The sequence below is a fragment of the Artemia franciscana genome, chromosome 19 (genome assembly GCF_032884065.1).
Source record: "Artemia franciscana chromosome 19, ASM3288406v1, whole genome shotgun sequence".
Lineage (NCBI taxonomy): Eukaryota > Metazoa > Arthropoda > Branchiopoda > Anostraca > Artemiidae > Artemia > Artemia franciscana.
Window position 1 is genome coordinate 1,364,145 of NC_088881.1, and position 15,127 is coordinate 1,379,271.

The 15,127-nt window shown below is 34.3% G+C and overlaps 1 protein-coding gene across 1 annotated transcript in view; it reads left to right on the top strand.

The window, feature by feature from the left end:
* Nucleotides 1–15,127, top strand: part of LOC136039150 (serine/threonine-protein kinase 17B-like) — a 53,597-nt gene that overhangs the window by 845 nt on the left and 37,625 nt on the right. The window contains exon 2 of the mRNA XM_065722638.1: nucleotides 8,127–8,283. Coding sequence (XP_065578710.1) covers nucleotides 8,135–8,283 — 149 coding nt within the window. The 5' untranslated portion in view covers nucleotides 8,127–8,134. The remainder of the gene's footprint in view (nucleotides 1–8,126; nucleotides 8,284–15,127) is intronic.

Below are 15,127 nucleotides of genomic sequence, written 5' to 3' on the forward strand. Positions count from 1 at the left end.
AAGATCTATTTTGCAAGGTTTCACTTTTATAGCACACATATTTTTAAAGGTCATCAAAGGTCAGGGCCCTCTAGAGGGAGAAGGAGTGGAGGTAGCTACTTCAAAATACCTTCCTAGGACATACTTTAATCTGTGGATTCATTCCTGAAAGTTTCATTTTCCTAACCTAAACCGTTTCTGAGATAGCAAGAAGTCAATTAACTAGAATTTTACCTTAAAATGCTTTAAATTTTTGCTTGGTTGAACACAGAGAACCTGAAACCAATTTTTTGTCAAAAACACCTCAAATGTGTTGCCTGAAAAAAAATCTTATCAACTCTTTAATTTTCTTTCTTGCCTTTCTTTTTGTTAAAGATTTGTGTTGAATTTGTAGGTGAAAATGCTCCATTTTAAGAAAATCACTGTTTTGTGCTCTTTTCTGATAAAACTTCAAACCTCTAATCAAACAATTAGGTTTGTAGATGTTTTTCCTACATACTGAAACCCTTTTCAAACCAAAAGTCTTTAAATTAAGCCTTCTGGATTAGAAAAAATGTTTTCTTACAAAAACTATCAAATTATTGGTACCTTTACCCCATAGAAGGAATTTACTGTAATTACCTTAAATCATACTTGCCAGCAATAAGGACAAGTCCTGTGAATGCCAGTCACTAATGATGATAACTGAACTCATTAGGTGCATTCCATACTGTGAGCCAAGGTTTCTTGCACTAGTCTTTATCAACTGCAGACATGAAGGCTTCAACACTGGGAGACATAATAGCATTCTGGCTAAGAAAGTCCCATAGGCTGACTACATGGTTAGAAAAAAATTTGTTTTGTATCCTGGTGTTTGCATATTTTCAATAAAGCTTCAATGGGTGGCCTCAAGTACTTGGTGAACTGACAATCTGGAACAGGTTAGGGATGATACTCTGGTCATATGCTAACTTGTTTGTCATTAACACATCTCCTTGCCTACATCTATATGTGAGAGATGGTAGTTTGAGCTTAATCAGGTAGGATATAGAAGATGTTAAAATCCCTTTATGCATTTAGTTGCATATTGTTGCACCAATTCCAGAATTGATGTACCACTGTTTTTGGCTAGAGTAGCAATGCAAATCCCGAATTCTAATTTCAGTCTGATCAGGGTCTTTGAGAGCTTGGTAATCACATCTGGAGATATGCTGCAAAGTGTTCTTTTGTCTGGTCTTTAGTTTGACTCTTTGTCTCAATTCTTCTTTTTAAAACAGTAAAAAACTTTAGCATAAAGAGTGGGGCGTTGATGAGGAAGCAGCCCCTTTCATATACAAAATAATTTCTGTTTGTTTTAAGTTTTAATGTTGCTCCTTACTTTCATTCAAAAAAACTTGTTTTTTTTATTAATTTCTGAACGTTTTTTAATCAATGCATATTTTGATTTTGGCTCTCCACAGAGGAATAATTAAAACAAAATTGGCATATTTTTTTTTTTGGCTAAATGGCTTTCTCTTAATTTTGATCAAATGATTTTGAGAAAAAAAGAGCAGGGGAGGAAGCCTAGTTGCCCTCCGATTTTCAGTTAATTAAAAAGGTATCTAGAACTTTTAATTTTTTACAAATCTTTTTATTAGTAAAAGATATACATAACTTATAAATTAGCTTATGTAAAGAACTTTTGTATTCTCATGTTTTCATTACATATATGAGGGGGTTTGCCCCCTCGTCAGTACCTCACTCTTTACACTAAAACTTAAATTTTGTCCCAATTCATTAAGAATGACCCCTGAATCACAAAAGCCACAGAATAAATTGTTGAAATTACTAAAAATACTTTAGCATAAAGAGCAAAGTATTAGGAGGAAGGGAGTCCCTGATAAGGGTAATAATTTCTGTTCGTTTTAAGTTTTAATGCTGCTTTTTACTTCCAGCAGAAAAAAAAATGTTTTCATATTTATTTTCTCATTGTTTTTTTTAAGAAACGCTAGTAAATCCTATGCTCCCTTCTTGGAAATTTTTGGAAATTTTCTTCCCCTATGACAAGTTCCTTGATGGAAAGCTCCCCCAGCATATCCCCCTCTTCTCAACCCCTGCCTCCAACCAAAAAATCCTCCTGAAAATGCCTATACACTTCCCAATTACCATTACTATATGCAAGCACAAGTCAAAGTTTGTAACTTGTAGCCCCTCCCATGGGGACTGTGGGGGATTAAGTCGTCCCCAAAGACATAATTATATGGTTTTTCGACTACACTGAATAAAATGGCTACCTCAGAATTTTGATCCATTGACTTTGGGAAAATAATTAGCATGGGAGGGGGCCTAGGTGCCCTCCAATTTTTTTGGTCACTTAAAAAAGGGCACTAGAAACTTTTCATTTCCGTAAGAATGATCCCTCTCGCAACATTCTAGGACAACTGGGTAGATACAATCACCCCTGGAAAAAAAACAACAAATAAACACGCATCTGTGATGTGCCTTCTGGCAAAAAGTACAAAATTCCACATTTTTGTAGATAGGAGCTTGAAACTTCTTCAGCAGTGTTCTCTGATATGCTGAATTTGATGGTGTGATTTTCGTTAAGATTCTATGACTTTTAGGGGGTGTCTCCCCCTATTTTCTAAAATAACACAAATTTTCTCAGGCTCCTAACTTTTGATGGGTAAGACTAAACTTGATGAAATTTATATATCTAAAATCAGCATTAAAATGCGATTCTTTTGGTGTAGCTATTGGTATCAAAATTCCATATTTTAGAGTTTTGGTTACTATTGACCCAGGTTGCTCCTTACTACAGTTTGTTACCACAAACTGTTTGACAAGGTAGATATAGGAGGAATTTATGGTAATGGATACACAATGCCCTAATGTCCTGCATATCACTTATTTAAAAAAAAAATGGGTGGAAACCTGAATGGAATGGTCACAGTAAGTTCATTAAAGTCATGCCAATCTTTTGCAAGAATTTTTGCCACAATTTGAAACAGTTTCAGCAGAATCTGCTTTAGGTCAATTCTTAAAGTCCAAAAGTGCTCTAGAATGGATGGCAGATAGAGGATCAAATACTAATCCCAAGCCAACACAACACAGGAACTAGCTTAATTTAATAAGAGCCACAAATTAGATCACTGCTGTGATGTTGGGCAATAGAGACTAAATATTTACACTTTTCAGTATTTAGCATAAGTTATTTTTTTCAAACAGCTTATTAACAAACTGGGTCAACTTGGCAAGACTTTGAACAGCTAATATGTAACAGACCATCTGCATATGCAATATAAAACAAATTCATTATGACCATACTTTTTTTATTGGCTTTATTGACATTATTGATGAAAAATAAGCAAAAAATAATGGGAAACCCTCAAAATTTGGAAGCTTTTGAATATGGCCTTGGGCTACATCTAGCCCCATTTGAAGGGGAGGCTTAGGTAAAATTATGACAACAGCAACTATTAGCAGATTTTTTTAATTGGTTTTATGGCATTATGGATAAGAAATAAACAAAAAATAATGGGAAACCCACAAAATTTGGAAGCTTTTGCATATGGCCTTGGGCTACACCTAGCCCCATTTGAAGGGGAGGCTTTAATCAAATTGAGACAGCAGAAAATGTTATAGCTGGAAAGAGCATTGGATGGATAGTTTAGTGATCTGTTTATTCCCATCTGTTTCCTACCCTACAGTAAAACTTAAATGAAAATTTCAAGCTCTTATCTCTTACTATTTCCTCATTTCTGAGGTTAAGAGAATTTCATAGGAGACAGACTGTACCTACCATAACTTCAGAATAAAATGTATTTTTTCCAATGTATACACTTTCTTTCTCTGTAAAATATGCTTTTCCTTTACTCTAGCTTAGGTTTCGAAAATTCAATTCTATTTGTTTAAGTAGGATTTTGAACCTTATAAGGTTTTTTTCTTCTCTAATTGAAAGTATCTTCTTAGTTTTAACTTAATCCATCCAAGTTATTCATAAAGTATTGCATATAGAATATCTTGATGTCCTAGATTCACATGTTGTTGTTTTATTTACCTCTTTCCCCTCTCTGTGATTTTCCAGATTGTATTGACCCAGTGGTTCTAGAGCATTGCAAGAGGGCCCATTCAAATGAATATTAAAAGTTCTAGTGCCCTTTTTAAATGACCAAAAAATTGGAGGGCAACTAGGCTCCCTTCCATGCTCATTTTTCCCAAAGTCTCTGGATCAAAATTTTGAGATTGCCATTTTGTTCAGCATAGTCAAAAAATCTAATAACTATGTTCTTTGAGGATGACTTGATCCCCCACAGTTCCCAGGGGAAGGGCTGCAAGTTTTGAACTTTGCCTGCTGTTCACATATCATATTGGTTATTGGGAAGTATGCAGACATATTAGGGGGGATTTTCTGTGGTGGCTGGGGTGGGTCAGAGGGAGGGGGTTATCTGGGAAGATCTTTCCATGGATGAATTTATCATGGGAGAAGAGAATTTCCTCCAGCACTATTTTAAAAACAGTCAGAAATTATATAAAGAAACAAGCTTTTTTCAACTGAAAGTAAGGAGCAACATTAAAATTATGAACACAGATTATTAAGTATATGAGGGGGTTTGCCCCCTCATCAATATCTTGCTGTTTATGCTAAAAAAATTTTTAGTTCTTTCAAGAGAGCTATTTGTTCTATTTAAACAGCCTTTGTGATTCAGGGGTTATTCTTAAAGAATTGGAATAAAATTCGAACTTAAGCGTAAAGAGTGAGGTATTGACATGGGGGCAAATCCCCTCATATATGCAATAATTTCTGTTTGTTTTAATTTTTAACGTTGCTCCTTACTTTCAGTTGAAAAAACTTGTCTTTTTTATTTAATCTCTAAAAAGAATGGTCATTGATATGTGTTTTTTAATGGTCACAGAAAGATTATTTTCAATCTTTTTTATCCTTTTTCTGCCAAAAAATAATGTAAATTTCCAGATTTTGTATTTTGAATCTGATGGTATGATTTTCATTAAGATTGCTTGACTAGAGCGTTTTGGTTACTATTGAACCAAATACCTCTTGCAACAAAGTATTGATCATAGAATATTGGAAACTGTGTATTCAAACAAAAATTCATAAATTTTAAACCTATTTTCTTTTTTAAGTAGCAAAAAATATTACCAGATTACATCCAAGTGCCATTTAATGTGGTAAAACAACAAATAGGGTCAAAATGCTATCAGGTGAAAGTTATGAAATGCCAATTGGTTTGAATTATCAACATATAATTTTATATAATCCATATAAAACACACATTAAATCTCCTAGTTCCAGAGGCTATATTGTCAGGCCTTGATGCATTTATCCTTAAATTTATTTGTATTTATATAGGATTAATATATATTTAGAATTTATATGTCTCATATAGAATTAACAGTTATAGACGATGTATTTAATAATACTGATGATTATGCAGTATTTCATAGGTGTGAACCAGCTTGCAAAGGGGAAGCGACAATGTTAGGATATCAATATATAATTTAAAGACTACAATATAAAAGTATTGTGAAAAGTTCAGATTTTATTTGAATTTTGAAACCAGCTAAATTATCACACTGTGTTGCAATTGACAGGACCTGTTTAGTTAAATTTGCCTTTAAATTTTTCAGTTCAATTTTTGATTGGTAGTTAGTAAGCACAGTTTGCCATTAGCAACTGGTTGTATCAGTTGTATTCTAAGCTGCTTTCTGGAAAGTTTTCATGCTTTCAGTTCAAAATCAAGGGCAAACAACAGGTGGTTGAGGAATGCAGCAAAAATTTTGTATATCTAATATTTTTTGGTTTCAGTAATGTTTATCCTTACGTTTGTTTATACATAGATAGATAGATACATGTTTATTTACAACAAGAATTAAACCATTTAAACAAACAGCGCTAATGCCTAATGACATTTATTTATAAGAAATTTATTTGATTTTTTGAAACAAGATGTTTGTTTGACCCTTTAAAATACACCATTTGGCCAGTTCATTCATTCAGTTTTCCTAATTGTAAACAAGTTTATACATGTCATTGCAATAACTGTGAACAGGATAATTAGTATTATGTAGTATTTTATTATGAAAACTTATTGATCCTAGATTTTTAAATAGTTTTTATGTCTTTGCCTAGAGTGATGTACTAGCTACCAGGTCCTGAAAATAGTGTTTTGCATTCAAATAAAGATAGTTTGCTAATATTCAGAAAGTGTGTGCCTTTCTAAAGTGCAAGCACTGAGGTTTTTTGAAATTTCCAAATTCAGTGCAAATAAGCTCATTGCCTTATTTGATTTTCCCGTAAGTCAATGTCATTAAAGACCTGGCAATCCCATAAAATACTAAAAACTGAGCATTTCAGTAATGTAGTCCCAGTGGAAAGGCAAAATTCCAGTAGCATGTAGATCACATTCTGAATAAAAAGGATGAGCAAAGAATGAATGCATATTAGTTTATCCTACTTAAGATAGCTCTGAAGTCTGACTTACCCAGGAAGAAAATTCCTTTAAATCTCTTTGGAATAGTCCTGTACCTCAATCTTTGCATCCATCTATCCCTTTGTCTTTTTTTGCCCTCTCTCTGTGTTTCTGTCCCTATGTCACTCTGTTCCTCTATCTATCCCTCTGTCTATATCTATCACTCTGTCTCCTATCTATCCTTCTGTCTCCTATCCATCCCTCTGTCCTTCAATCTATCCCTCTTCCTTTGTATCTATCACTTTTTCCCTTCATCTATCCCAATGTCTCTCTATATCTATATATACATCACTCTGTCTCTCTATCCGTCCTTCTGTGTTTCCATCATTCTATCTACCCTTGGTCCTTTTGTTGCTCTATCTATCCCTCTGCCCCTATATCTATCACTCTGTTCCTCTATGTATCCTTCTCTGTATCTGTCACTCTGTCTCTCTGTATATCCCTCTGTATTCCCATTGTTCTGTCTATCCCTTGGTCATTGTGTTGCTCTATCTATCCCTCTGCCCCTCTATCTATCACTCTGTCTCTCAATCCCTATTGGAACTATTGACAAGTAGCTCCTTTTGACTGGACCATCTTGATAGTACTATCTGTAAATACCAGATCTTAAATTAAATATATGTATGAATAAAAATAAATTAGGACTAGCTCCCTTTTGGCTGTTTTGATACCAAATATCTAATGAAGGTTAAATATAAAGGTTTGTAAACAAAAAATTATAATTCAAATTGAATGCATCAAATTGATATGGCAGAATGCATCCTTACATCTTGTAGAAAAAGTGAAGGCCTAAATGGAATAGTACCTAAAGCCTCTATTTCAAAGAAGAACAACCATTTAGGCCTATTTTTCGATGAGTAAAAGAAAGACCCAATTGGATCTGTACAATCTGCTTTGTTTGTCATTATATATAAAAATATGTTGTCTTGTTTCATTTGATGTCCTTTTCCTCTCAGTATACAATGGAAATTTTCCATTATAATGGTTGAACTGAGTGTGCTGAACCTTAAAGAACCTCAACCCAACTATACCATTTTAATTCAAAAATCAATGGACAACCATTTAGGCCTCTGCCTAAAATGTCAAGGAGGGAATTCTAAAATACTAACTTATACAATTTGTTGGAGTTGTTTGATACAACCTTTCAACAATAAGTATAAGTTAAGATGATACTACTTTGAAGCACTGCAAATAAAGCCATATACAGGTGGGGGTATGGGTTTGATCCCCCTCTCCCTGAAATGTTTGTCTTACTTGTAAATACTTAACAAAAATGAATATAAACATATTTTTGATATGTTTTCTAAAGTTTCTTTTTTAACTTTCAAAAATAGTAACTTATGTAAATTCAAAAATATGCTTAATTGCCAGATGCTTAGAATCTAGCCATAAGTTCACCTTATTCACTGCAAAAAAGGAAAATGCTTCATTCAATTGGGGTGGCTATTAAGACAGCTACAAAGCTGAATATTAATAGGTGGGTCGGGGGAAAAGGTTACGTGGGAGGATATTTTCATGGAGGAATTTTTATCATGAGGGAAGAGAATTTCCATGAAGGGGGCACAGGATTTTCTAGCATTATTTAAAAAAACAAGAAAATAAATGAAATATATACAATTTGTAGAGGAATTTGTTCAGTTCCTATAATAGTCACGAGTCAATCTTTTCCTCTCAGTATATTCGGTTTTAATGTTTTAGACAACATTATGGAAAAAGCACCACCACCATGGATTGAGATTTGTCAAAACGTTTCAGAATCTGGACTTCTTCAAATAGATCCTTCAATTTTAAATAAGCTTGTCAACAAAAATTCCATTGACTCTGTCTATATGGTTGAACTGAGTCCTTTTGCAAGGTAAGCTTTGATGTTGGTTATATTATTTTCAACTAAAGAATAGATGTCATTGTTTTAGTTTGACTACTAATGCTGTTTTGAGCTTTTCAGGCTTAGCAACTGATAACCAAAATATACCCATAAATTAATTACATGCCAGGAATATTTCCCTAATGTTTGTTTTAATTTATTATGTTTACTTATATATACAATAAATTTAACTTAGCTTCCCATACTGAAATGGGCTGTGCCCCCTGGCTCTGACAATGATTTAGTTTTTTGTATTAAACAGCTGTAATTGATTCCAAAATAATTTAATTGTATTCCAAGTATAAGTAAACATTCTAAAATACTAGAGGGATGGGAACACCCTTAAAGATAAAACAATTTGTAGAATATTTAAGAAGAACTATGTTTTTTACTCTGAGAGCTAAAAAATTGTGACATTTTTATTCCAGTCGCAGCCAATCTCCAACCGCCTCCTGTTAGGTAGACTCTATAGATACAGCCAAGTTGCAATTTTAAGCCAATATTTCTCTGAATTCCTTGGATACTTCCCAGTCCTGGGAGAAATTTCCCTGTATACGTGATGTGTCTACAATTGTTGTACCAGCCTCAGAAATTCAAGAAGGCTGGTCTTGTCCCAGACTCCTCCCCCTTCCTTCTTCCAGACCTTTTGTGTGTTTTGAAGTTTATATGTTTTGATAATTTTGCAGATTTCTCCCCCCCCCCCCCCCGAGGAAGCTATGTAGTCGTCTGACCAGACAGAAACTTATCCCTTAATGTGTTAAATTAATAAATTAAAGCATGTATTCCAATAGGGACCCTCTCAAGTAAGAAAAATGGTCTAAATAACATAGGTAACAGGATCCTAGCCCTCTGCCTTTGAACAGGAGTGCTATGCATGGTTTGGAGGGGGCTGCAATCATCCAATAGGCCTTTGTATGGACTTATTAAGCTCTCTTATAGAAGCAATGTACTCTTTAAATTTCTTAAGATAAACATCAAGTTTGTCTTTTTCTTCTGAAGTTAATGTCCAGGTACTAAAGACATCTCGTCCTTTTTCTCCTAGCCAAAGAAGAAGGTATGCACATTGTTGTTTGGCATTCTTTCCACTCAGGGGCCCGCTGAATATGAGATTTACATGCTGTTCAAATTTTGTCCATGCTTGTAGACTGGCTGATTCCCAGTTGAATGATGGGCATGGAAGAAGATTGTCCATTTCTGAAACTTCTGACACCATGTATTGTTACCAGTCGAATAATTTATTAAGCCAACCGACCTGCAACAAAACTACATAAGCAAACAGCAATCATAAGATAATAAGCAGCAAGCATAAGCATAAAAGCACTAAACACAACACTGCCTGAGCTTACAGAGTCACGCCACTGATCCCCATCCCAAAATTTATTCATTTTTCCAAGACTTTTACAGGACACTCACGTTATCTGCACAATCTATGTTTAGGAGTGTTTCACCTTCCCATCTAACACTAAGTAAGTATGAATGCACTAGACCCTTAAGGACCAAACCGGCGGTGCTTATCTCCGTTCCATGGCCCTTCAGCCATAAAGTGCAATGAGTTGCTGAGTGCCAGCCATCCCATGCTTTTGCACACCCTTCCTGCTTACCTTTTCCAGGTTTCTTCAGGTATCATTCAGATCTGGGTCGACTCTGACTGAGCTTACAAAGTCACGCCCATGACCCCCGTCCCAAACCAAATAACTGGCCACGCCAGGGATTGAACCCGTGCCCCTTGGACAAAGAATTCTCAACTCAGCGCGCCAACAACTTAGCTAAGGTGGCGCAGTGACATCTAGTACTATGTTCTATCTAATACCACCTCCCATTTTCTATAGTCTTTGGCTTGCTCTTTAGGACAAAATCCATCTAAATAGAAATGCATCACAGCCCAGCTTAACTTGTGATTTCCTATTGAACCAACTACGAACTCTAGTTTAAGTGCAAATAAAAATGTTTTTTTTCTTCATCGAGTATGGAGTTTGCTAATTAATGCTTCATCGAGTATTACCAATTGAGTTTGTTGATATAGTTAAAATGCCGAAAAGAGGCGAACTTAGTATTGCTAAAGTGTTGTTTCACTTAAAAATTAACTTTGAAGTAATTAAATTAGGAGAGCAACATGGGATGGTACTCCAATCCTGCCATCCATTCCCCATGTCTTAAGACATTGCTAAAAATAGCTGAACAGAAAAAGATACAGTGGGTACCCCTTCCATATTCTACTAATTAAGTCTCAGACCTTATTCTCCCTGCCTCCCTCATCTTTAAGCTTTGATGCTGGAATATCCAAAAGTTTCTCATTCCAAATTTTAAAAACCACTTCTCTTGTTGAACTTCTGGATCTAACCCTGCAAATTCATATTTTTTTTCTGTAATTTTTAGCAAACCACAACCCCTAACTGTGAAACACGCTCCTATCGTAGATTTGCTGCCTACTCCAGTAGAGTGGCGAGGAATAAAAGTTGGGGTGCATCAAGCGAGCCATGGGATTAAAGTGATACACCCCCCAAATATAATTTTGCTTTGAAAAATAGGTGTCTTTCCCTTTTGTGCCATACCCATGGTCCCAGTTACATTTAGATACATTATTATATTATTTTTGCCATATTATATAAGGTATATTGAATTATATTAGTGATATTGTTCAAAGCTACATGTAAAATTAAAAATCTTAAACGAATGATTTTTTCTTACTCTATTTTAGTGATTTTGTTGTATAACATAAGCTAAGGTTTATTTAAAAGTAAAAATTATCGCAATCCCGGGTTGGCTTTTTTTTTTTTCTTTTAGCCAAGGTACAAAATATTTAAAACTGACTGAAAACTTTGAAAAAATGAAAAATGGTTGAGATAAGATGACATTAATGATAAAGCAATGTTTAAAACAAGAAATTTCATAATAAAAACACATAGAACGAAGAAAACTTAACGAAAAGGTAAAAAAAATTAAAATCTTCGAAAAGTATGTGATGCGAAAAATTTGGTTTCCCCCCACTTTCTAGGGCTATAATGAAAGAAAGGTTTTACCGATGGAGGATGGCAGTTTGCCAAAGATTGTGCTTTCTGCATTTCCATCCGGGCCAAATGAAAAGAAGGATTTGCTGAATGGGGTGAAGAGAGGTCATAAGAAAGAAATAAAAAGAATGGCACTTCCGGGAAGGTGAAAAAAAAAATTAGCTTTGGATAGACTGGTGGATAGTAGGAGGAGGAGTATGTGTAGCTGCAGTTGCCTATGCGGCTTAGTGTTGTGGTGAGCTGTTGTTTGTTGCTTTAGTTTTCTAAGCAACTTAGTTCTTGAATGACATTTGCCGCATTTAACTGATACCTGTACACGTCCCCCCCCTTCCTAGAATCACACTATTCTTCTCTTGAAGCTTTATCTACAACTTTTCTAAGCCTAAAAAGGTATCATCATACTAAGAAATTTGCTTCTTACAATTATTGAGGCAAGATATTGCCTCAATAATTGCCCCATTCACTTTTATTACTCTTCTTGTAGATGGGTCTAACTAAAGTTTTTCTAAAATCGCTAGGCACTTCCTGGTTTAAAAAAAAGAAGGTGAAGGTTTTTTTTTCGCAAAAGGAACATTCGGGCAATCTTTTGCTTTTAGCTATTTGTTATCTTTTAAAATGGAGCAAAAAGTTTTGTTGGTGAAACCCCCTTTCATTGCATTTCAATGTTAATCGTTCAAGTCAACTCTGTGTTAGTAGAGCTGTTTTCCTGACACCACTTTAATTCGTAATCTAAATGTGAAAGTTTATTCTTCGAACTATAAAAATAAATGTAAAAAGGGCATAAAATGTTTTCCTCAGAAATTGATAACTTCCTTGTTGAAACGTGATTTTAAAAGGGAAAAATTTGTTGGCTTTTGTTTAATTGTTTTACCATTGATAATTTTGGATTCTATGAATCAGGCTAATTAAGTAAAGAGCATTCTTGGCCATGTTTATGAGTTAAGCAAGTGAACTAACTTTTAATAAAAGAAGAAATTCTGTTAAATAAAGTTCTAGAGTTGGTCACCCAAAAACATTTACATAATTACTTGTTCACCAGGACTGGATGGAGAGGAACTGCCCAGTGGCATCAATTCATTGAAATTTAGAAGGGGGGGGGGTAAATAAACTTTTCAAAATCTAGGAGAGGTAATTTGTCGCTTTTGTCAATTTTTTCAATGAAAATGTCAAAAAGGGCATTTTTCTATGACAGTACCCGCAAAAACTGAGCCTCCGCAAATTACATGAAAATTGGGCGTTAAATACACTGTCTTTTTCTATCCCATGTATAAGTTCTCTAATACCCTCTGCTACAATGCTTGGAACTATATGCACCTAAATAGACATTAATGTTAGAAGTGCAGACCTCTGTGAAGGGGGGGGGCAGTGATTTACCAGTTATTGAAGTTTCTGTTGGCTTTAATATTAAGCATTGTTAGGGGGACTAGTACTAGTGTTATGGGAATCTCGTATCCTGGATAAAAATCCATATTTTGGGGTCTTTTTGGTTATTTTTGGCAACAATAAAGTAAAGCCCTTGTGGAGGCTCTGTATTGGAGAAGGGTAATCCGTCCTAATTATTATTGGTACACTGGGATAGATATTGGAATTGTTAAAATTGCAGAAGAATATGGTGAGTGTCTTCTGTGTTCTTATTTAAACTGTAAACTTTTGAATATAAGTCTTGGAACAGGAAACATGAAATCTATTTTTAATGCAATGTGGGTCAACGTTATCTTTAAAATTTATATTGGATTCTATAAACCTTAAGTAGAAAACGGGTTTATAGAATTTGTTATGCTTTTGTGGAAATGGGAATCAGAAAAACTAGGTTTATAGTACCAGAAAGTGAATCTTGGCTCTTGAAAGATTCCTTAGTAGTAGTAGAGTAGTAGAGCAATTTTATTGAAAACAATCATTTTTTATATAATAGCACAACAAAAGCGGAGCTTGCGAGGATGTGCTAAAATAAAAAAATAAAAATAAAAAGAATATGGAGCATGAGACCATTTACCGAAACCAACATGAAAAACAAACAACGAAGAACTACATTATAAAACCTCAAAACGGCCCATAAAAAATACAGAAAAATAACCCACTGAAAATATATTTAATCTGTCTCAAAAGCATGCATATCGAGTAATTCCACACGTAAATCAGAATTAAACTGGTTGAAATTACCATTATCCTTAATATCTTTACTAAGTTTGTTCCAAAGCTTGGAACCTCTATGAACAAGAGAAAAGGAAGACCTACTAGAAGCAAGTCGAGGAGCCTCAATATTTCTTTGCTTTCGAGTATCCTTAGCTCTGAAAGATTCGGCTACACGCTTACCAGTACACACATACCAATATTGGATGTTTATCCATGTAAACCCAGACATCACAAGAAAGGAATAGAAAAGGTTTACAAAATGGTGCCAGCGGCTTTAGTGGGGGAGAATGCGTTTACATTTTTCCATTTTATTCCACAAAACGTCCAGAAATGGTCACCTTGAGTAGTTCAAAAAATGTTGTTATGTTTTTTTTTTTCTCAAAAATTAAATTAAAACTTAAAATGTTCCAAATTAAAAATAGAGATTTGCACTCATTTTGCTTGTCTTCCGTCCATGAAAGTTAGTTATGGCGAAGAGACATTTTTGCTATGGGCGAAGCCAGTTTCCGCCATAAGCCATTTGGGCTTAAGTAAATTTTTTTTAAATGAAGATAAAAGTTTATTTTCAACTCTTCACCAAGGATTTTGTCATTTGACCCCGCTTCTGCCGGCTGCTGTTGCTGCTCGTTATATTGTTGCACGCAAGTCATCCAAAGAAAAGTGTTTAGGTATAGGATACTTGTTAAGAATGTTATTTTTTATTTTAAAATTTAAATTTATTGTAAACTTTTCACCTTGTTATTGTGCCCCACAAAACTTCAATTGCATAAAATAGGATCCACGTGTAATTGTAAAATCTCTAGTGAAAGTTGTAACTTCCTTTGATAAGCTAAAGTTTAGCGACATCAAAATGTAAACAAAGTTTGCATATTGTAATGAAAGCTGAAGTTTATTGTATTTGCGTGTGAGATTATTTATTTGATTTTTAAGGACAGGAATTTTTTTTAAATATTATAAGTTTAGATTAATTGGAAAAAGTGTTGACAAGTGCTCCAGTTTCTTTTCAGAAGAAATAACTTTACATTCTTTTTTAGAGGGGCCGAGAGTTAATATAAAAATGATATATATTGGAGAGTGATTAAAATATTTGAAAAAAGTGTATAAGATTGTAAAAGTTTAAGTCCATGCAAAGTATTGTTTAGAAGAGAAGTGGGAATCGTAGAGGCTGTTGCAAGTCTTGAGTAGAGCAGGATGAGGAACTCCGTCATAATTGGCATGACATAAAATAAGGTCTAAGTATTAGATATACGTAAAATGGTAGGGGATAGTAGGTTGGACTTACAGAGTAGAGAGTAAAAGTGAAGAATTGTTTAATTGTTTGGGAAAGTGGTAAAAATATTTGTGCTACAAGAGAGGGTAATAAAATAAAATGTTCGGTGTTGTTATAATCAGGTAATGAAAATTAAGTTTGAGAATCTTGGAGATTCGGAGAGTATTAGAATGTGATGTGAAATTGGGTATAAGAGGTTAAATTTTTGTAGAGAACTTAAAGATTCTTGGATTTTCTGCTTCTTCCCAAGGAATCAGCCCGCTAGCAAATGAGCTTATTAGAATGGGTATCATATCCAAACCAAAAAAAATTGTGAATTACGCAGCTTTGTTTTTTGTAAATCATATGTTATATCTGCATTTTAGAAATTAAACAATGTTGTAGAAGCGGTGAAGGACTTCGAATGTTACCCTTCAGACCAAGA